This window comes from Anas acuta, chromosome 10 (assembly GCF_963932015.1).
Source record: "Anas acuta chromosome 10, bAnaAcu1.1, whole genome shotgun sequence".
Lineage (NCBI taxonomy): Eukaryota > Metazoa > Chordata > Aves > Anseriformes > Anatidae > Anas > Anas acuta.
In genome coordinates, this window is record NC_088988.1 from 11,864,705 (window position 1) to 11,887,359 (window position 22,655).

At 49.2% G+C, this 22,655-nt stretch overlaps 2 protein-coding genes across 4 annotated transcripts in view; one reads left to right on the forward strand and one right to left on the reverse strand.

The window, feature by feature from the left end:
* LOC137862000 (C-signal-like) overlaps positions 1–22,655 on the reverse strand; it is a 176,021-nt gene that overhangs the window by 70,237 nt on the left and 83,129 nt on the right. The gene's annotated exons all lie outside the window — the stretch shown is intronic.
* PSKH1 (protein serine kinase H1) overlaps positions 3,432–22,655 on the forward strand; it is a 29,631-nt gene continuing 10,407 nt past the window's right edge. The window contains exons 1-4 of one of the 3 annotated variants that reach the window (XM_068693252.1): positions 3,432–3,520; positions 3,973–4,085; positions 5,225–6,256; positions 13,645–15,330. In XM_068693252.1, coding sequence (XP_068549353.1) covers positions 5,312–6,256; positions 13,645–13,863 — 1,164 coding nt within the window. In that variant the 5' untranslated portion in view covers positions 3,432–3,520; positions 3,973–4,085; positions 5,225–5,311 and the 3' untranslated portion in view covers positions 13,864–15,330. Of the gene's footprint in view, positions 3,521–3,556; positions 3,712–3,972; positions 4,086–5,224; positions 6,257–13,644; positions 15,331–22,655 lie in introns of those variants that run through there. The other 2 variants (XM_068693250.1, XM_068693251.1) reach the window with 2 other exon arrangements.

Here is a 22,655-nt window from a genome sequence, read left to right on the forward strand (position 1 = left end):
CTGGCCGGGAGGGTGCCCGCTGCCCCGGCAGCACCTCCGAGGGGCGGCGGGAGGTGGCCAGGGGCCGGAGGGCCACCGGGTGTGCAGCAAGATGCCCAGCCCCGGCCACACCAGGAGCTGGTGGGTGGGTGCCTGGGAGCCCTTCTGCACATGGAAACTCATCCTGTACCTCAGGCTGTGTCACTGCCTGTGTCCCACACCTTGAATATGTCACGTGTTCCCTGCAACGGGCCATAAACCAGACGTGGTCCACACCCTTGAATATGTGCCCTGCGCGCTGGGATGTGTCACAACCACGTGTGCCTCGCACACCAGAACGTCACCACGCATCCTGCAGGCTCTGAGGCATGAGTGTGGAGGACTTCATCCTGTCCTGGGAGCAACACAAACATCCCGGCAGAGCCACGTTTATCAACTCTTTCGCCTTTCTCTGCTCTCTAGCTTTGGAGGAGGGTCATGGCACAAGGCAGTGTCCGTCCCCAGCTTGGGTTCAGGGGGTTGTGGCAAAGGCAGACAGGGCAAAGCGAGGGACACAGCTTCCTTCCTGCACCCAGCAGCTGGCTCACTGCACGCTGGCCTGCCTCTTGCTGTCCTTAAAGCAACTGCACAAGCTGACACCGCACTGGTAAGGTTTATTCCAGGCTGGTTCTGGGGAAAGCTCTGCTTAGGCATTAAAAAAAAAAACATTATTTTTTTTCCCTGAAAGGATTTTCTCCCTAAAATGCAGCCAGAGGAGTAACTGACTCCTCCAGCAGAGCTCACGTGGTGTGGCTGGCTGGTCCCCAGCGCCATGTCCCCATCCACTTCGTCCTGCCAGTTATTTTTTTCCTTTAAATCCCAAACCCAGCTCAAAGGTTTCCCCACAGGTGGGTGCTCACAGCAGCGCCACAGCCACCGGTGCTCACCGGTGGGGCTGGACGGGCACCTTTGAGCACCCGGCACGTCGCGAAAACCCATCGCTCGGGTTATGAAACTCCAGCGACCTACTTTACACTCCCCGCTTTTGTTCTTAATTCCCAGATATGGCTGCTCTCCAGATTTTGCCCATCAAGGCAAATTAATTGGAGTAGATCCTAATTTGCTCTCTGCTATTCTTTGGGCAGAAGATTAAATGCTCGGCAGACATTATCTCCCTCTCTCTTTTCTAAGAGACAAACCTGAATTATTAAAAAAAAAAAAAAAGAGGGATAAGGGAAGGCAGAGTTAGGTTGAGTTGATGCACAAATTCACTTTTTGTAATCGCAGAAGGGACTGGAGAGGCTCCCACATCCCTGGGCAGCTGGAACCAGATGGTGACACTATTCTGGGCAGCTGTGTGACCACGACAGCGCACGTGGCATGGTGACACGAGGGCCGATGTCCTGGCCATGCTGCTCGCTGCCTCCACCACACTGTGGTTTGATCTTCCTTTCCTTCACCCAAGGAAATTCCTGCTGGTGAAGGTGAGGGCTGCAAGGAGACGGTGTGACACCTTCTCCCATGCTTTGATGCTTCCCAAGTGCTCTCCATGCTCCAGCCGGGCTCAGGGCTGACAGAGAGCAGAGGACACTGTGTCACAGGGCTGGCCTCTGTCCGAGGCCGTGTGGGGATTTCTGCCCAGCCAAATGTCGAACTTTCCATAGGAACACAAAACGGCAACCCCAATCCCCAGGATTGTTCCCCAGCAGGAACAGCTGAGCCAGAGTCACCTCTGCAGCGGGGCCACGCTCGGCCCCCAGCCTGGCACCCCCTCTGCGCTCGGCTTTGGGGCTTTATTTCTCCACAGAGGCATATGGGAAGTTGGATTTCCTTTTCTAAGCAGATTTAATTGAACATCCTCCTGCTCCGACCTCTGCTCGGCCTTGCTGGGACAACCTTGAGCTCGCTACCATGTGGGTTTGGGAACAAGCTGTCACCTGGCTTCATGTCCATTGAGGCTGAGCCCAGTGCACTCCCCTGGTGGTCTTTGTATGGCAAAGAATGACCTTGCTGTGAGCCCTGCGCCCTTCACTTTGTCCCTCCACAGCCTGAGGAGTGGAAGAGGCATGATGGTTCCCGGGAGGGAGCAGCCAGGCTACTACAGGGCCACCTCTGCTGCTGCTGCTTTGCAGAGATCCCTGCAGCCTATTTTGTGATTTTGTGATGGTTTTATTTGTAGGGTTTTCTGAAGAGGCAGGCAAGGAGGAGCAGGGTGAAGCTTGGCAAAGTGGTGCACACAGATCTTGTTGGGGTGGGAGGCTACAGAGCCTCCCCGGCACCTGGAGCCCCAGCTGCGTTTACCACGGGCATGAAACTTTGCTGGCTGTAGCTGGAAAAATGGCTCTGGATTGAACAACAGCTGTCGTGGCTAAATTGTCCTCTGTGTTTTCATCTATTAGCAAGAACTTCTTTACCGAAAGGGTTGTGAGGCATTGGGATGGGCTGCCCAGGGAAGTGGTGGAGTCACCATCCCTGGAGGTCTCTAAAAGACATTTAGATGTAGAGCTCAGTGATGTGGGTTAGTGGAGGACTGGTCAGTGTTAGGTCAGAGGTTGGACTTGGTGATCTCAGAGGTCTCTTCCAACCCGGATGAATCTGTGATTCTGGGATCTCAAAATGAATCCCAAAGCCGTGCCTTGGTCATGTTGGCCTTGGTCAGTTCTCCTCTGAACAGGTGCTGAAAGTCAGCAGGCAGTCAGAGGTGGTTCATCCTACAGCGGTCTCCTGGAACGTGAAGGAAGTTTTCTGTCTAGTTCTGAACCCAAACTTACAATATTGTAACCAATTTATCCCTGGATGGATGATCTCCATAACTGTTCTTCTTGGCTTCTGCTGCAAGCTGTGAGTCCTTCCTGGCCTTGTCCCTGGGTAGTTTTCAGGGTGGACATGCTGGCTTGTTGTGGATGTCTGGTGCAACGTTCTCTTGGCTCTGGTGGGCCTCCATGGCATAAATAATACAAGAAAGAGATGCTCCGATTGAAGCTCTCAGAAATCTGAGGTTCTGGCGTAGGATTTCAATACGTGTTGGCTCTCTGCACCGACAATTAGCAGCAGCGATGGAGAGCTACAACCGCCTGGACTGACGTTCTCATGAGCCAGCCGTGAGGATATCAGACAACACAGAGCCCTGAGGGAATGCAGTGCTCCGTGAGGTTACCGCTGCCAGGGCTGCCCTGAGGGGAGGACACACAGCGCCCCTGAGGAGCTGCCTAAAATGGTGGGGGGCGTGAAGAGGGGCTGCTTGACGGGCAAGTGTGCAGTGCTGGCATACAGGGCACGGGCTGGCCGTGCCTCGGGGCTGCTTGGTGCAACAACACAGGGCGCGGAGCCCCCACAACCACCACAGCGGGAGTCCCAATCCCCTCACTGAGCCCTCACAGGGGCGGCCATGCCTGGCTCCCCCCCCCCCCCCCCACAACACCGCCACCTCCCGGAGGCCGCCGGCAGGGGGCGCTGCAGGCACCACCCCCCCCTCCCTCCCCTCCTCTCCCAGCCACGGGCGTGCGCGGCGCGCGGCGCTGACGTCGGGAGGCGGGGCCGGGCCGGGGCCGAGCGGCCTGAGGTGAGTGCGGGGCCCGCAGCGGGACCCCGCGGGCAGGGGAGGGGGCCGCGCACCGGGACCCCCGCTCCGTGCCCGGCCCCCGGGGCTCCGCCGGCGGCCTGAGGGGCTCCGGGAGGGAGCCTCGGGTGCTCGGGACGTCCCCCCGTAGCCCCCCGGGGTTCTCCGGTCGCTGCCTGCCCGCCCTCCGCTGGGTATCGGGGGGTTGGCGCACGGCGTTACTCGGGGGTGGTGTAAATATTAAATATATTCGTGGTGGCAGGGCGCTAATCCGAGAAAACAGCCAGCTGTCGGTGACTCCAAGGCTTAATTAAGCGTTGTGTGAAGTTAATTGCCCTGTGGTGCAGCCGTGCTCGTGCCTGCCCTTGGCACAGCCCGTAGGTTGCACAAGAAGTCACCGTGTTCGTGTCTGATTTTAAAAATAAAATCCTAACTAACCCGTGTTTCCTTTCCAGACTGAACGTGGAGCCTGAGCTTCTTCCTGAGGCCCTGCTAAAGCACCTCCTGCTGTTGGTGCTGAGCGGTTCCTCGGGGAGGTGGTGGATGAGTGAGGACACGCTTGGTGCTGGTAAGCTGGATCTCGAGGCAAACAGCTCTGCTACAGTCCTCTGCAAACGCTGAGGCACCACGCTGAGCCAAAGAGTAGGATCGTAAAACTGCCCAGCTAATTGCCAGAATGCATGCAGGCAGTTTATCCACCTCCAGACTGTTTTAATCAGGACCTAAAGTAAAGACTTGCTGGGCCGCAGCTGATTTGGCTCTGTTGGAACACGGTGTGGGGAGCTGGACCTCTCTTTGCTCCCATCTGGAACAGCTGGTGGCAATTCCACTTCCTTATCACAGCTAGATGCAGCTCTGTAGGGAAGAACAGAAGAGCAGCTTGGTCTCTGAAGACGCAAAAGAAAGCAAAACTGAGTCAAGACGCTTCCCAATGTCAGAGCCCACTTGATTTCTTAGGGCTTGGAGAATGAAGCTAAAAGCTTGCTCTGGTTAAACAAGATCTGTTTTGTTTTTTTTTTTTCTTTCTCCCCCAAGAGGTGCACTAAATTAATTGGTAAAATGCATCTTAAAAGCAGCCTGCCTCTGTCTCCGTATTCCTTGCCTTCTGCGCAGTTTCATTGATCCCTAAGAGCTAAGTAGTGAAAGATTCAAAACACCAGTACCACTTACAACATAAAGGAAATGTCAGGAGGGTTTGTTGAATGAACAAGCTGCTGAGATAGTTTGTGGAGTTCTAATGAGAAATTTCAGAACTAAAAGATTTGGGACATTGGGTGTCTTACAAAGTTTATCAGATTGAACAAAGCTAAGGAAAGCACTCAGCTCGTTCCTTGACCTTTGTTCAGCAGCTGGGGCTGGATGAGGTGACCTGCAGAGGTCTCTTCCAATCTCAGCTGTTCTGTGATTCAGTGCTCAGCTGGGAGACAGCTTTAGACAAACTGTGCTTAATGAAAAAGGGGAGCTGTGGAATTTCCATGGACATCTGTTCTGACCAGGACTGTTTTTTTTTTTTTTTATAGGCACTATCTTGTCATGAAAGTGGCAAAGCATTGTGCATGCTCTGTAGTGAAGTATGGTGTAAATTCCCAGCTCTTAGTTTGTGGTAGCATGGCTCTGTTGAGACATGAACCGCTTGCATTTTTTCTTGTTTGAAACTTGACTGCCTTGATTCCTGTTTATCTGTGTTTTTTTTGTCTTTTTTGTAAGGTTCGGATGTGGGAGTTGCTGCAGATGTGGTTGCTGCTGATGCTGCCCTGGGAAAATGCCTTGACAGGGAATTAACACCCTTCAGTGATGGGCTGTGGGACAAGCAAGGTTCTTCCCGAGCCCCCCAAAGATGTGCAGCTAGACCTGGTTAAAAAAGTAGAACCTTACACAGGCCACAATGACATATACAAGCACTTCATCAAAGATGACTGTGGGGCTGTCATCAAAGCTGGCTCTCCCTCGCCTCCGCGTCACGCTAACCCGTATCCCGGTACCCACCTGCCTCCCCACGTGGACCAGCCCGAACCCCGCAAGAACAAAGTGGCTAAATACCGCGCCAAATTTGACCCCAGAGTGACGGCCAAGTACGACATTAAAGCCCTGATCGGAAGGGGAAGCTTTAGCCGCGTTGTACGGGTGGAGCACAAGGCCACCAAGCAGCCCTACGCCATCAAGATGATCGAGACCAAATACCGGGAGGGGAGGGAGGTGTGCGAGTCGGAGCTCAGCGTGCTGCGGCGGGTGCGGCACACCAACATAATCCAGCTGATAGAGGTGTTTGAGACCCAGGACCGCGTGTACATGGTGATGGAGCTGGCGACCGGGGGAGAACTGTTCGACCGGATCATTGCCAAAGGCTCCTTCACGGAGAGGGATGCCACGCGCGTGCTGCAGATGGTGCTGGACGGGGTGAGGTACCTGCATACGCTGGGTATCACGCACCGGGACTTGAAGCCCGAGAATCTGCTCTACTACCATCCCGGGACGGATTCCAAAATCATGATTACGGACTTTGGACTGGCAAGCGCTCGGAAGAAGGGCGATGACTGCCTGATGAAAACCACCTGTGGGACCCCGGAGTACATTGCTCCGGAGATCCTGGTCAGGAAGCCCTACACTAACTCGGTGGACATGTGGGCGCTGGGCGTGATCTCCTACATCCTCCTGAGCGGCACCATGCCCTTTGAAGATGACAACCGCACCCGCTTATACCGGCAGATCCTGAAAGGAAAATACAGTTACTCGGGCGAGGTGAGTGGGGCAGGGTTTAAGGTGAGGGGAAGTCGAACAAGAAGCACTCTGTACGTGGGTCTGTGTGATTTCCAGGAGCTGGCTGGCTTGTGCAGGGCGGTAACGTGAGCAGCGTGAAAAATTTGTGATTCTGGCCTTTAAAATCCCTTTATGCTTTCTCTCCGCTTTCCAAAAGTGCTCCCATTGCAGCACAGCGAGCTTCTTGAGGAAAAGTGTTTCTAAAGAAAGAAGAGATCAGTTCCTGCAGAACAGAACTGAAGGGACTGACAGAACTGGAATACTTGCTGGTTTCTAGTTGGGATGCTATTGAAACTCATGCCAGGCTGAGTTTTTGAAATGTGCTATGTACATACCTGGTTGGATTTCAGATGCAGCTCCAAGTGTAGCCTGAAAAACACCTATGCTGAAAGATGAGGCTATGGCAGACTAAGGGACACGTGCTCTTTAGGTCCTGAGGCATGAACCTCATGCCTTCAGTGGAATAACTGTCCAAAAATTTGCTTCTTCCCTCGTGGGACCTTTTTTAATCTGATTTTTGCTGTAGCCTAGAGGAGGGTAACTGCTGATCTTTGAGACAGGGAGATTATTCATGTTGTTCAGTATATTGAGCACCAAGGCCTTGTGTTGTGGCATAGAAAGGTCTCTGGTTGTTCACGTCTTCCCACAGGGTTTCTGATACTCTGTTTGTTTGGGCTCCTCTAAGCACCTGGCTAATGAGGTAGAGAGCAGTGTGCGGTCTCCCCGAGAGATTTCCCAAGTGTCAGTAGCTGATGTGGGGCTGGGTGGTGTACAGGTAACTTGGTGTTACTGTCTAATCTCTCCAGCCCTCAGTGCGTGTGCTTGTGGGCATGAAATTCTGTGACTCGGGTTGTTTTTCACTTGCTCTTTTTACCTTTCTGCAGAACTTTTGGCTAAGTTTATCATGATAATAGTAAGGAGAAGCCCGAGAGAGCTCATCTCACAGACAAGGACATAGGCAAAGCAGAGATGTTTAATGCCTTCTTTGCCTCTGTCTTCAACGCTGACGATGGGCTTTGGGACACCAGGTGTCCTGAGCTGGAGGACTGTGATGGTAGGAATAATAAACTCCCAGCCAACCCTGAAGGTGTGCTGGATTTGCTGCTCCACCTGGATCCCTACAAGTTCATGGGTCTGCATGGGATTCATCCCAGGGTGCCTAGAGAGCTGGCGGAGGTCATTGTGGGACCTCCCAATTATTTTTCAATGGTCTTGGGAATCTGGAGAGGTCCCTGTTGACTGGAAGCTGGCTAGTGTTTTACCAATTTTCAAGAAGGGAAGAAAGAAGAACCTGGTAACAACAGGCCTGTCAGTCTCATGTCACTGCCTGGTAAAATTAGGGAGAAAATTGTCCTGAGAGTTATTGAGACACAGCTGGGGGACAGAGCAGTCGTAGGTCACAGCCAACATGGGTTCACGAGGGGTAGGTCCTGCTTAACAAATTTAATTTCATTTTATAAGATTACCCATCTCTTTGATCAAGGAAAACCAGCTGTTGTGATCTTTTTGGATTTCGGTAAAGCTTTTGACACAGTTTCCCATAGGATCCTACTGGACCAAATGCCCAGCATACAGCTAAACAAAAACATCCGACGGGTGAGCAATTGGCTGATGGGCAGAGCTCAAAGGGTTGAGGTAAATGGGGCCACATCAGGCTGGAGTCACAGAAGCAAGGGACAGGATGGTCTTGACCTGCAGTGAATTGTGCTGATGATACCGGTTGTTGAGGTTAAAAACAGAACTGAGACGTGATGCAAGACCGAGTAAGTTTATCCACAACAAACATCAGCCAATGTATCACGTGGTCCCTCAAAGTGGTCCCGTGGGGAAAAAAGGCGATCTGAATAGTCCATGAATGGTGGTGAGCTCTGAAGGTGCTGCTTGGTCTTTAGAAGAAATGATTTTGGTTAAATGCTTCCAAACGTTATTTTGTTTCTTGTATTCAAAAGCCAACTAATGCTGGATTTAGTGTTACTACTGCACGTGTCCCTGCTGTGCCATCTGCATTGTGCACCTGCCTGTGAGCGTTGGGGTGTGTGGCTCCTGCTGGGAAAAATGCAGAACTGGAAGACCTACAGGAAGGGCAGCATGAGTAAATAAAAATATTCCCTTTAAAGAGTGAGTGAACAGACTAGGGCTCTTCATCCAAAAAAGTGCTTGAAGGGGGTGTGTGTGTGTGTCCCCTGGGGTAACTTTATTTGATGTCCTCTAGTCCTTGTGCCAGAGCTGAATCCTTTTGAGAGTTTTTGACTTCCTTGTGTTTAGGGCCACTGGATCCGTGTAGGTTGCAGAAGCGAAGGCAGCGCAGTGAACAAGCACTAACCAGGCTGTGTGCATCTTGAAAGTGCCAGTGCACAAGCCTGAAGCATTTTACTCCTTATCCCACCATAAACGACACTTTACGAGGCTGTTGTGGAGGCTGTGTGTGATGTGGATGGTTGTTTTGGGAAGCTTTGAGACGTTTTACTGCTTTGGAGTAAGGTACGTGTCAGCCAACAGCCTGTATCGTTTGCCCAGATGCTTTCTGCTCCAGCGCCAGGGAAAATGGATGCTTTAATTTACTGCTGTAATTGAGCCTGTGCCCCTGAATTGCAGACAGGTTTGACGGTAGCTGCACGTTGGCAGGAGATGCACTACCAGGCTGCCCAGTTTACGCGTAAATTCTAGGTGGAAACCAAGTGAGCCAGAGATGTAGAGGTGCCTGGCGTCTTTCCTGCACCTTGCCAGCTTTCTTAGTCATTTTCTGGGCTTTTAAATGCTTCCAAATGTCTGACGTTCACAGAAAATTGGTCTTTTTCTGTGTCCCACTGGAAGAAGTGGGAAGATGTCAGAAGTGGGCCCGCTGATACATTTGTCAGATTAATGGAAACAGCAGGAGCCGCGAGTCCTGGTTTATTTGGAACACAACTGGGCAGAGCGCTTGGCTGTGTTGCAGAAGCATCTTGGATAGATTCAGAAGGAGAGGTTTCACGGAAACAACTGTTGTTTTTTTTCTTTTTTCTTTCTGTAATACAAACTTTGAAGATGTGAAATGGAAAAGGAAGCTTCAAAAGAAGCTGCACAGCAGTGTGCGGGGTGCTGACAGCCTGAGCTGTGCGGCTCAGACAAGTTTCGGTAGCAAAGGACTTGGGAGAGGGAGCTGAATTCCCGAGGGTGCTGCTGCAGTCACGCTGCAACGGTGGCAGGAGCCTGAGAATCGGTCTCAAATCCTATTTCTTAAAGATCTGGCCTTAAAACCTGGCCAGGACAAAGCTGTATTGAGAGAGGAATAAAAGCCACCGTGCATGCTGACCTGAGAAGTAGCTCCATTTTCTGGAAAAACAAGCGAGCTCGTGTCCAGCTAATGGAGCTGCTCTGGCTGGGACCTACTTAGCACTGCTCTCCTGTTCCTGGAGCGTGAGCTGTGTTTCAAGAGGCTGTTAGCAGATCAATAGCAGAGGTCTCCCATAATAGCTTATTCAGGTAGCGCTGACATCACTGCCCTGATTATCTCCTGCGTCTCCTTCTGTGCTTTCGGAACTGCTCGGCGTAATGGGCAGGGTGAGGATGAAGAAAAGCTGCCTTTGTAACGTGGCGTGCTTTTCTGGGCATCTCTGAGCAAGAGTTAGGTGCCTTGAAGTAGTCTGCTACAACATCATTTTCTTTCCCCTGTTTTATTAGAGCTCACTAAAAAAAAAATCGGAAATATTTTAATTGAAGCTGTGAGGATAAAAGCAATTTCTGGGCATCTTTCTGTAGTTTAAAGTTGTCTGAGAAATGAAGCTGGGATTCCATTCAGAGTTTCCTTTTGAATTGGAGAGGGGGGAAATGAACATCAGCCCATCATTACCCTGCTAAGACAGGCTCGTTCTGATTCTGGTTCAAAGCTTTTCCTTCTATTGAACACCGATATTTTTATGTTCCTTAACACACCTGGGAAATTTGCTGGAAGAAGTGGAATATAACGTGTTACGGATGAATTGGGAAACCAAGCCAGAGTCTGATTGTTCCGGTTTTGGTATCTGATCTTGGCAGGTCACTTCTCCTCCTCTGTTTTTCTATTGATAAAACAGGATCAGCTTTTGGCAGTCGTTCACTGCTGGTGGGTGCTGGTGCAGGAACATCTCTTAATGAACAACTCCCTGAAGAGCAGAAGCACAAACTTTAAACGTGGTCAGTGTGTCATGGTGAAGGAAAACTGGAGGTATAGGGATCTGTGTCCTTCTGCCCAAAAGCGATCGAGGCCAAGTTTGCTAATGAAGCAGCACAGTTGCTGATGGAGCAGAGTTCATTCAGGCAGTAAAAACGAGGGCTGTGCGCCTCCCGCGTGCAGGTGCTGCAGACCTCAGTAGTTGGCCTGAGTTCAAAGAGCACCTGGATGAATTCGTGGAAGACAAATCAATGGAGAGATGCGCATTAAAAAAATGCAAGTATAAAGAGGTCACTGAGACACAAGTTTCTGAGGCTTGAGGGTTTGGAGGGGGGCAGTGTTTAATTGCAGCACGGTGCTTGTTTTCTTCAGCCAGCTGCAGAGGGAGGGCTGAGGTTGGAGACACCAGACTGCAGTAGTTAATGTTTGATCTGTCCTCTTACATTCTTAACTTTCAGTTTTAGTAGAGCTGCTGGTCATTCCTTCTCTCAGCCTGGAGCTTTGTCCTCTCCCAAGAGCTGCCGAGCTCGGAGGTGTTCTGTGCAGTGTGCTGGGACGCTCAGTCATCCTGTCTGACGTGAGCAGAGCAGGTACCGTGCATTTTGTAGGGTCTGGGCTCCTGGTTTGCAGGCAGTGCTGCTTCAACCAGCCTTCAGAATCAAATCAGTCCTGAGGCCCACCAACTCCCACGGGCTGATTTAACTTGTATGATACTCCTTTGGTAAGGCTAGAGATGTAAAACGTACGGAGGGAAAACATTTCCTGGTAAATAGAAATGTTCTTGAACCCTTTAATTATGACCCAGTGCTGTAGTTCCTCTTATGTGGGTGAAAAAGCAGGCAGTGTGTACAGGCTGATTGGTGATGAAAAGCGTTTTGCAGATGACAGAGTTGGTTCAACTTCCCTCTCTCCTGCAGAACTCTTTTTATTTTTTATTTTTTTTCCTTGGGAGAAATGAGTCTGTATTGACATTATGCATCTATAAAGGAAAATGTGGTGTAAATTGTGTGCTGCTTGTGACTCTTGCCCCTCTCTGTTTGGTGACTCATTCGGATCTGAAGTAGGAACACAAAACCCATCTCCTCGTTCTGCCTGCCTGGCTTGCCCCCTGCTGCCCTCGCTGTGATTTCTCCTTTCTTTGACAGCTTCCCTCGCTGCATATTTTTGCTGTTTAGGTTTTTGCTTATTTTCCCTGTGCCCTCAGCAGGCTGGGTCAGCTCTAAGATGCAGTCTTCCAAAAACTATCCCTGCTGCTTCCAGTGCTGGGTGTGAAAGGGCTCTGGGAATTTTGGGGACAGCTGCCGAAGCCCCGTGTTTAAGCATCTCTTTCTGCTCCCATGAGTGTGTGGTGCCTTTCCTCTTTGGGGCTGTTTTCTGGGAAGGTGAACTCTTTGGAGAGTTGCCTTTACTTTCTGCAGTCAAGGCTGAGCAGTTTTTGTTGATCATCATTGTACGTCAGCAGTTACATCATGCTGATGGTATTTTAGGTAAAAGGACCACAGAACTGAGAATGATTTTTTACCAGCAAAATGTTTTTTAACAAGAGGAGGGGCTGTAGCGTAGCCTACACTCCTCATTAAGGCTGAGGTGGTGTAGCCATGGACTTCTTGTGGTCACAATACCCGAGTTACAGTTGGTTTCTTAGGGGACATTGTTCCTCTGACTGTCCCTAACGTCCCTTTGGTGGTGATCTGTTTGATAAAGCGTGCTGTTTTTTCACTGCTCTCACCGCTGTTCGTGACAAACGCCTCCCCCTCTGCATTGGAGAGACTCTTTGGACATCAGTATTCAAACAAGTGATGCCTTCAAATTAGTGACCTGGAGCTGTGAATGGCTCAGACAGCAGGTGAGCTCCTCCTTTACCATCCTTGAGCTCCTGTGTATTCTGAGCCCTCTGTAAGCACCGAGGGGCAGCTGGACGCCCTCAGGTGCTTCTTCAGGGTCTGCCTGGTTGTTGGGGCTGGGATTGAGTTCTTGGTGTCTTGGTTCGTGTTTTAACAACGTTTTGAGTGCCAGTGAAATTATTCTTGATTTTTCTTGATTCAAGAAGATTCTTCTGAATCAAGAATCTTTCTCGATTCAGAATAGTTAAAGCTACACAGGATCAAATTCTCAACTCCTGGACTGTGTTAAGCTCTCCTGATGAATGGAAGCCACCCGTTCACATTTGTACATCTTTTTTGAGAGTCTTGAAAGCAGCCTGCTGACGTCTTCCCCCTCCATCTGCTGCTGATGGCTTGTGAGTCATAGTGATGGCATGGGTTTAAATCGCTGTACTCTGCAGGTAAGAAATGCTTCCCTGGCTTCCAGCTTGCTCTGCCTGGTCTGTGTGTTGGTGGGCAGTCTTGGAGAGCTGCTGGACCTGGAAGTTATACCTGAGGCTACAAATGATTTGGAGAGGAGAAAGCTCAGGCTCTTACAGAAAAATGTGGTGCTCGTCTTCCCGCTATGCTGCAGTACACAAAATCTGGGAAAATCTTTGTTTCACAGGAGATTCGTAACTTGGTAGTGGTGACGTGGGTTCGTGGAGGTAATGGGTATTGATTCGGGATTGAACCATGAAAGCATATTTATCATCAGGAGGCAGTACCCACCAGTACCCGCCTCATTTGGGTGATTCTGTTGTACTGCTGCTTGTTGCCTTCAAGCTGGTTGTTCTTGTAGGTCTGAGTATTTTAAGGCTTGCTCATTCTTCATTTTGGAAACCAGCCTTTTCTGTCTACCTACCCAGCAGACCCTCTGGCCAGGTTCTTGTTTTGAGTCTGAACCTTTTGCAGCATCCCTTTCTTTTGAGTTGCCAAGCCTGTTCTTTCTCTGTTCTCACATATTTAGATCTCTGCTGCATGTATTTCAGTCTTTTCCTTGTCTGCATCCACACATTATTTTTTTTTCATGTTTTTTCTTCTCTTTATCTGGGTTACCTTCACTTTCCAGCTAGGCTCCTTTGCACCCTAGGTTCACCCGGTCTGTGGCTGCTTGCGTGGTAGCGAGGACCATCATGCTGAAAGGGCACACTGTGGTCTGTAGGTCTGTCCCTGAAGTGCCTGGCAGCTTCCTAGGAAAATAAATGAGGGTGCAGTCTTATTCATATACATGAGTTTCAGGTATTTGTAACACAGGCAAGTAAAGTAACTAAAATGCACATAAAATCATTGCGTACTTACAGGATTTCTATGTTGCAGTGATGTCACTGCAAAAGTTTCCTGCCCCAGTTTTGTGTGAAACATGCTTTTCCTTGCAGCCAGTCAGAATTTACCTGCTTGCAGCTTGGCAGTCACTGCTTGCCCTTTCACTGAGCATCCGAGATCCCTGGTGTGCTGTCATCCTCTGGAACTGCCCCGACGGTTCTGGCAGATGCAGCCAGATCCCAGCCTGCTTTTCCAGCCATCTGAGGTCATTCTGCCCTCCTGTGTATCAGCAGCTCCTCCAAATCCTGCACAAAACCAACAGAGGCACATAGAAAAAAATTTAATGGTACCAAGATATGCAGCACAAATATCTCAGGAGCAGAACCAAATGCTAGATTTATTGTGCAGAATTTTTATGTGCGTAGCATTTCATTTTTCTGTTCAAGAGCATTCAGCATCTGAATGATCGTCTGCCCTTGATGGAGTCAAAAGTGCCCAGTTAAATGCAGGCACTGAGTAAACTCTGCAGGTGTTGCTATGGATGGAAGAATGCAGTGAATTGCACGATGCCCACGTTACCTTAGCAAAAGATGAGTGGAGGAGTGTGGTGTCCCTGTAATAACTAACTCGGTTCACCTAAGTGAAGGCAAGAAGTGCTCTCTCCCAGAATAGTTTCCCGTGTCTGCAGCTGACATCAGAAACAGCGAGCGTGAAGAGCGCTGGCAGTGCATTAGCAAACAGAGCCCGTGCTGTTAGCCTCCACCTGACGGATAGCAAGGTAAGAACAAAAAGCCATTTCAGCACAGCTGACGACTTCGATGCAACACCAAGTGTGTTGGGAAATCTGCGGAGTACTTCCAAAGTATTCTTGTAACTGACTGCGCTGTGGAGGCTGGTTAAAAGATGGTGGAGGGATAGTAAACCCCCAAATCCCTAGCGGCACGTGATGGAGGAGTCAGCTAAGTCTTGTCAACTTTTAAGATTCGTGTCCTGCATTTATTGAGCTTTCTGAGAGGAAGGGGGTAGAGCTTGAACGCAGGCTTCTTCTGGCACAGTCTAGAGCTGGTTGCAGTTATCACCTGTCCCTCTCCAAAGGAACAGACCGATATTTGTTTTATGGGGACGATGGCTGGATTTTTCTAACAAGTGACAAACTGGCAGAAAGCCTTAGTGGCAGAGATCCATAACAAAAAAAACCCAACAACTAAACAAACAAAAAAAACCTTTATTTTGCATACTTGTATTTTAATGCAGAAACTAATTTCCTGTGGGAGAAGATAAAATTATAGTTGTATATCATGGAAAACATCTCTCCACAATCTTTGTTGCCTTGTGCGAGAGTTCAGCCAGGACAGGATAAACATCCTTAAATCCGGGGTGTGGCTATTTAAAGAATGGTAAATTTTGCATTAATGCAGCAGAACGTGTGACCTCTGTCTGGTTACCAGGCCTGGAACTGCATGTGCATTTTTGCACTTCTGGTCACTTAGATCTGAGCTACTTACATGCACCTGTGCAATTAAAAAGGAATTCAGCCTTTTTGATAATAAAATGTAAAACTGCTTTAGAAATAGTAAGGTTAAAAAAAATTTCACAACATCATCTTTATTTTCTATTTTATGCTTTGTTTGCTCTACAGATTTCTCCGTTTTTTTTCCTGTGAATCATAACTGCAGCTTTGATTCCCATTTTAAAGCTTAGTGTAACGCATTCGATGCTAAGTAAATGGGTTACAGGCTACCAGCTGCCTAACAGGGGAGAACTCCCCCTGCTGATAATCTTCCTTATCTTTGTCCTGCCCAAGAGGAGCAGTAGGACAGCCTGGCCTCACTGAGTTTGGACAGGTATGCTAGAAAACATTCAAGGTAAACCTTAAATTTCCAGGAACGGAGAAGCGCCACTGCCCTCTGTTGTTCCCACTGGCACTCTGTCATGCCTCTCCAAGAGGCCAGGGAAGCCAGTCAGGCTCCCATTTATTGCAGGCTTACCTTTGCACGTTATCCTGTGCTGCCCTTCCCTCTACGAGGAGCTCGTTGCAAAGCCAATTCACCCCTCTGCGGGTTCTCCCTTGGCTCAGTGCCTGGGACATTTGGGGTGCAGTGGGGTGGCTCATGGGGACCCCAGCTGCTGGCACCGACTGAGGGATCGCCCTCCCCAGCTATGCCAGCCAGTCTTTAAACCCACGAGAAGCTCATGCAAGGCACAGTTGTTGTCTGCTGTCCTCTGCTATTCCTGCCAGAAGAGGGGATATTTTTAAACCAGCAGGGTGGCCAGTTTTTCACTCCTCTCCCTGGAAATGGAGCGTTGTTCCCAAGCTGCTGAAATGTAGCATAACAAGGAAAACAGGCACAGGGCACGCTTGTAGTACTCATTTGCATGATCACACGAGTCTCTCGGGCCATGTTTTAGCTTCCTCAGGGGTTAAAAAGCTTTTTTCTTGTATCAGCTGCAGTATCTCATCTCCCAGGAGCCTCGTCAGACAGTGAAAGTGCTCGACAATAGTCCTGCAGAAATGCATGCATTTTTCTAAAAACTATGGATTTTTTCCCTTGTAAGGAAGATTTGTTTTTTATAAGTCTCTTTTATAAGTCTTTTGCTTGGAAAAAAAGAAGAAAATATCAATTTACAGAGGAATGTGCTTTTGCATTTCATACAGCCGTGAGACCATGGTGATTTTTAAGTAGAGCGACAGGAGTGGTGGCGAGATGCAGTCGGATGGCTCTGTTGAAAAGGGCACTATGCTCTGCTTTGAAGAGCTGAAACACTTGAACAGGATGAAAGTGTGCCTCTCCTAGCCTGGCACAAAACACCAAGGCCAGCCACACAAATGTACTTCTCGTAGCTTCTGCTCTTTCTTTTCTTCTAATGCACCTGCTGGGTGGGTGGGAGTACAGGTGCATTTGTGTTGCTCCTTACATATCTGAAGTGTTTGTCCAGATCTCTTCAACCGCAGGAGCAGATATCTTAGGCTCTCCAAAATGTTACCAGCTCAATTAAAACCTGGAAAATCCTTCAGCCTCCTGCCCAGCGTGCATCAGTGACCATATTCCTGTACAACTTTAGCACGCTGTATTGGAAAACGCTTTATTTGCAGGTAAAGAAACACCTCCACTAAAAGGGCGTTGTGCAGGCTTACAACCAATGTATGCATTAAAAAAAATAATTTCCCTTCACGTCGGCTGCTTGTTGAGGTTTTGAAGTTTGTCTCCTCTGATGGAATTGGTGTGTCACAGGGAAATTCATAAAAAAAAATAGTTATTGCCTTTTTACTATGTACTTCAGCATATGTTGCAACTCTTCTCCCTAAAGAGAGCTCCAAAAAGGCAGGGGAAGCAAGGAGGGGAGTGCTCCATCCTGCATTTCCATACAGCTGGTCTGTGACACCCCGTTAAAATTTCATGTTTCATAGCTGTGTGTGGCATCAGGCTGGTGAATTTTCTGCATCGGAGGCAGGTGAGTTGGCTGGGCTTGCCGTTAGCCGCAGCAGTTCAGTGTGGTTTTATTTCTGCATTTCTGGGCACTGTAAAATCCTGTTAATGGCGGTATAGTATTTCTGGGGAATTAGGGATGTAGGGATAAAGGGACATTGGTAGGGTAGAAAAAGAATATTAAGCTGCCTCTGTGGAATACAAACTATTAACAGAAAGGATTTAAACTGTCAAGTGCTGCCAGTGGTCTTGTGTGACTCCTTTCCCTGAGACTAGGCTGGGCAGTTCCTTTTGTCACTGGGTCTTTTTCCCTTTGATTTCATTCCTTTGCTTTCTTACTGTGGCTCAGATGTGTCATTTCTCCAAAACCTTCGTAGAGATGCATCTTAAGTGACGAGACGTGCTGCTGCGTGCCTGTTTGCTCAGGACCAAAATTCAGCGAGCGAGAGCCAACCTTAATCCTGCAGGGGAAAGAGCTGCATCGGTGAGGAGCTCCTTACCCCGTGGGGACTGACAGCACCGGGCTGCCTGCTGCTGCCTCCTCCAGTGGGGTAGAGTCTGAGGCTTCAAAGGGCTGGGGTTTGGCAGAAGCTCCAGCTGCCGTCCCTGCTGGTTAAAGGCTAATTTTAATCAAAACAGGGCTGCAAAGAAGGGCTGTCAGCACACAACTTGCTGCAAATCACTCTGTGGCCTGCAGCTGACCCTGCCTTAGAGAGACCAGTTGCTCCTGATATATTTGGAACCATCTGATGCCAAAAGGTGCCTCAAACTTACTGTGACCAAGTGGGACTTCTGCAGCAGGAGCCACGCGCTCTACTCAGGGTGAGGCAAAGGAAGGCTTGAGTGGCATGGGTGGAATTCAAGACTTTGACTTCAGGCAGGTCAAAGAGATCTGCAGAGATCATCTTCAGCTGCTAAAACTGTTTTTTGGGAGCGCATGTTGATACCAGGTTGGAGTTTCTTGTTTTTTCTTGGCAGCCTCTTTACGGGATTTCAGGGATTACATAATCTGACAAGATTGCAACTGAAGCTTTCAGGCTGGTAGACACCAGGGAACTGAGTTGTTTTGAGCTGGAGAGGGTGGCTCAGGCCAACAGCAGCATGTCTGGGGGGAAAAAAAAAAAACAAAAAACAAAAAACAAAAAACTTGGGTGGTTTGGAGCATGAGCTTCAAGGCTTGCTCCAGTCTCTTCTCCACTCTCACCAGCCCGCTGATTTGCCCTCCTGCTGCCCCGGGAGCGCAGAGATAGCAATGCCGGGCATGTTTTCCAGTTCATTTGTTACTTAAGTGGATGCTTTTATGGATTTTCCTGAACACTGAGCTTTTACTAATGCACCAGATTAGCGTTGATTGGTGAGACGGGAGCCTCGCAGACCAGCCTCAGAGGTAGGGCGCTCGGAGACGCCCGCTGTCCCCGTGGTGCTGGCGGATCCTGGCCGCGTGTCCGCAGCTCGTCAGCTGCCATCAGCACGGAACGCACCCAGCATTGCAGGAGCTCACAGTAATTAACTGAAGAGTTCGATTTCCTGGGCAAGGAAAGGTGGAACGGAGCTGTCTGAGAAGGCAGGGCTTTGCGTGCTTCCCACCAGTGATCCCGCTCTGTCTGAAGGATAATTTTGTAGGGATTCTTGTAGTCTGATCACTTGGAGTCAGTGGTATGTAGCTCAGACACACAGAAGGCTTCTCACTGAAGACTCAGAAGCATTCATACACTGTTAAATCATGATGATAGGTCTGGAATTAGTTTTACCACTTTCTGTTCTTTCTGTTTTTTCTCCATCTTTTTCATTTGCTTTTAATTTTATGAGCTCTTGGAGTTCTTCACAGAATCACAGAATCGTCTAGGCAGGAAGAGACCTCCAAGATCACCCAGTCCAACCTCTGAGCTAACACTGACCAGTCCTCCTCTAACCCACATCACTGAGCTCTACATCTAAACGTCTTTTAAAGACCTTCAGGGGTGGTGACTCCACCACTTCCCTGGGCAGCCCATCCAATGCCTCACAACTCAGTGCTGTTTTTTTTGCTTGAGAGGCTGCTTTTGAAAAACTAAGAAATGAGCTTGGCTCTTGGATGAGAACGTAAAACTTCATGGAACATTCATCGTCCAAAAGTGGTAGAAGTTCCCATTCCTCCATCGTTCGGCACAGGGACTTGGCAAGGATGGATCTGGCATTGGGATTTTTTTATTTTTTTGGTGAAATTGTTCAATAATCTGTAAAACAAAAACAAAAAACGCTGTTTGGAAACGCATTGATGCTGATGAGCCATCGCTATTTAAAGTGGAATATGTAGGGAGTGCAGTCCTCTAGGACATTGCCTAAGGTCCCATGGTGTGTGGGGCTTCTTCCCAGCTGAGGAGGAGCGGGTGTGTGCCTTGTATTTGCAGCTGGCCACTGCATTGGGGGGGCTGCAGAGTGCACTCAATTCCAGAGGGCAATAGCAGATGTGAATTTTTTAAAAATAAGAGCAAGCTAGTGCCCCGAAATAAGAGGAGGACAGAAGATCGGAGGTGTAGACTTCTCCAAAAAGGATGTGAGAACAGATCGCAAGGTGTTAAGGTGAGACAGCAGTGTCAAACTGGTAGGAAAAGACTGTGTGTGGTGTGGTGTGGCCCTGCTGCATGCCAGGCTGAAGCTCTGACACCTCAGGGCAGTGTGCTTCAAAGCAAAAAGCCTCAGGCCAAGGGGAGGGACTTCACAGAAGATGAACAAAAACAATCGGGCATCAGAAAACCACAGTCCCTGGAAAATTGGGAGGTTGCTGGCTGTTTGGCCTAGAGGCGGTGATGCGATAGCGGTTTGCAAACATGCACAGGGTGCCTCAGAGAGGAAAAGGAATAATCTCTTTTCCAGATTATGGTAAACAAGAGCCTTAAACTGTATTTAGAAAGGTTCACGGTAGGCATTTTAAAACACTTTACTGCCATCTCATCTTAAATAAATAAAAAATTACCGGGAGGATTGCTGAAGCTGTCTTGAACAAGGAATTAGGCAGCAGTGATGCATCTGCTCCTTCCTGAGACAGGCTCAGAAGGGGACAGAAACTTCTTGCTGCAGGAAAGGCAGTTAAATTTCAGTCTAAATTTATCCACAGAATTGATTAGCATGTGTGTTTTTTTTTTCTGGACTGCTCGTGGCACACTTGACCCTGTTGAACGTGTGGGATGGAGCCTGGGCTGTGTGGTGCATCTCTGGAAGGTGCAGATGGGACAGGGAGACGTGTACGGGGTACAGATGCCCTGGAGTCACAGAAACCTTGGTTCTGAGGGGTCTGGACACTTCATGAATTTTGTGAGGCTTTTCCTGAGCCAATCCTAGAGTTTAATCCAGAGGGACGCTGCTGCAGTTCTGCCCTTGTGCCTGCCTCTGCCCTGACCTTAGGTCGTGCTGGTTTGTAGTGCACCCATGTCATCATCGTCTGCTTTGCTGAAGGTCTCAAACAGCAAGATGCCCAGGAGGGACTGTGTGTTCAGCTTCCTCCTGGCCTGTGATCAGACACAGGATTATTGATTGCTTGGGGATTCAGTCCTTCCACCTTCCAAGTCCAGCTCCGTTGACCCTGAGCTTTCTCCATGCAAAACTCCTCAGCCACCGTGGTGGTTAAAGAGTCCTCCGTGTGCAGCTGCCTCCTGGCCTTCAGAGCTGGATGTGAAGTGATGCTGCCTAAAACGTGGCATCAACCCATCATAACACCAGTGATCTCCTAGGCGAAGCAGCCGCGGTACAGTTGGAGCCATCCCTGGCTGCAGGGAAGAGCTTTGTGCTTATTGTTTTTGTAGCCACTGTAATTCTGCGAGATTGTAGCTGCGCACTCGGGGCTGGTACGGGGGAAATGGGCTGGCTGTTTCCTTGTGAAAAGCTGGGTTATGGAAGTTCACAGCACCAGATGGCCGCGCATACTTATAATGCTGTGGATTATTAAAGGGTCGTTGTTTTTTCCTCTTTCATCCTTCCTTTATTCCTCTTCCCCACATCAACAAATTAATGCAGAATGCTCGGGGTATTGTCCTGGCCATACATTAACGCATCACATCTTCTTGTAGGAAACCTTTTGTTCAGCACAGGACACCTCAGGGCTGATATCCCCAGCCTGCTCCTTCAGAGTTGACGCTTCCAGTTCCTACAGGTGTGCAGGTACCTCCTAAATCACACAAGGCAGCTGTGTCTCTTGTGAAGCTATTTTATTCGCAAATTGCAGTGACAGGCATCCTGCCAATTAGGAACACATTATAGTAAGCAAATCATAACCTTTTAGTCCCTATTACCGACACCCGATCACCTCCCATTTCCTCTTTGGCTGAGTACTACAGGTTCACAAACTACTCAGCTCTCCACTGTATTATATATGTACAATTTTTTTTTTCAACCCTTTAATTTCTTTTTCCCTTTTTTTCCCCCCCCCTTTTTTTTTTATGTCTTGAGAACTTGTGATCTTTGTTTTACTGCTCTCACACTGCTCATCGTGTTTTTCCCAAGCTTCCACCTTATTTTGGAGCAGTGAGGCCTCCTACTCCCACTTACCTACTTAGCATCTCTCCTTGTTGTGGCTACACAACTACCTTGGAATACAGAAAATTAGTTCTCTACTGCAAAAAACACAACTGTATGAAAGGTGTAGCACAAAGAATACACGGGCACCTTTATTTACTTTTAAAATCAAATAGCTTGCCACTTGTCCACCAGCAGAGACGTCTGAATTTTAAGATGTAGCAACTCTGAAAATGCTAGAAGGTGATGGTTGGGCCCCGGCCTTCAGCACCATGTGTGTTAGATTGGGTCGCTTTTGAGAGTGAAGCTGTTGTGTTTGTGTGCCTGATACCTGGGGTGATCTGTGCTTGGACTTTACCTTCCTGTTAATGGTTTTGAATGGCCAAATGTTGGCAAGGGGACTGCAACCACGGACTGGGAGCACCTGTAGGGATGCTGGCAGGGTTCCCAGCAGTGCTGTGGCCATGTGTGATCCACAGGCTGGAAAGTCCCAGCACCCACACTGGGTCTTCATCAGGATGAGCCTGTTGTAGCCTGCAGGCAGCTATCCACCTGAACAAACTCCTGAGGAGTCAACGTTTCTGCCTGCCTGGGGCTTGTCTCTGCAACGTGCTGAAGCGTTGCATCTGCACGGCCTCTCCTCGCAGGGCTGCTGGTGTGTCTGGGGACGATGCACGGCTGAAATCCAGAGACATCCTAATTCTGATTAAAAAAAAAAATGTATCAGAAGCATATTTGCCACATCCCTTAAGCTAAAAATAAATAAAAAGCCAGCATAAAGCAGTCTTTGTGTTGTCTTGCTCCTGGTGCAGGGGGATGCTCGGCAGCAGCATGCTCTCCCTCGCAGGCAGGCCAAATGCAGGGGCTGCTCCGGTGCCTGGAGCCAGCCCGAGTTGGGCTCTGCTGGCGTGGGCACTGCCCTGCCGTGGCTTCCACCCCCTCCTGGAGAAGACTCGTGTTGGTAATGCAGGTCAGTGTCTGATTTCAGGTGTGCCAGCAGCGCTGTGTGGTGCACGCTGGGTTCGCGCTCCCTTTATGTGGAAGAGGAAGAGGTGGGCTGGCTGCTGGAACCCCAGGACAAAGCGTGCTTGTTCTGCACTGCCAGCACGGGCTGCGCTTCAATAGCTTTTGTGTAGATGTGAATAACAAGCAGGGGTGTTGAGGGGATTTAATCACGGAGGGCCCGGCACTACGTGCGTACACCT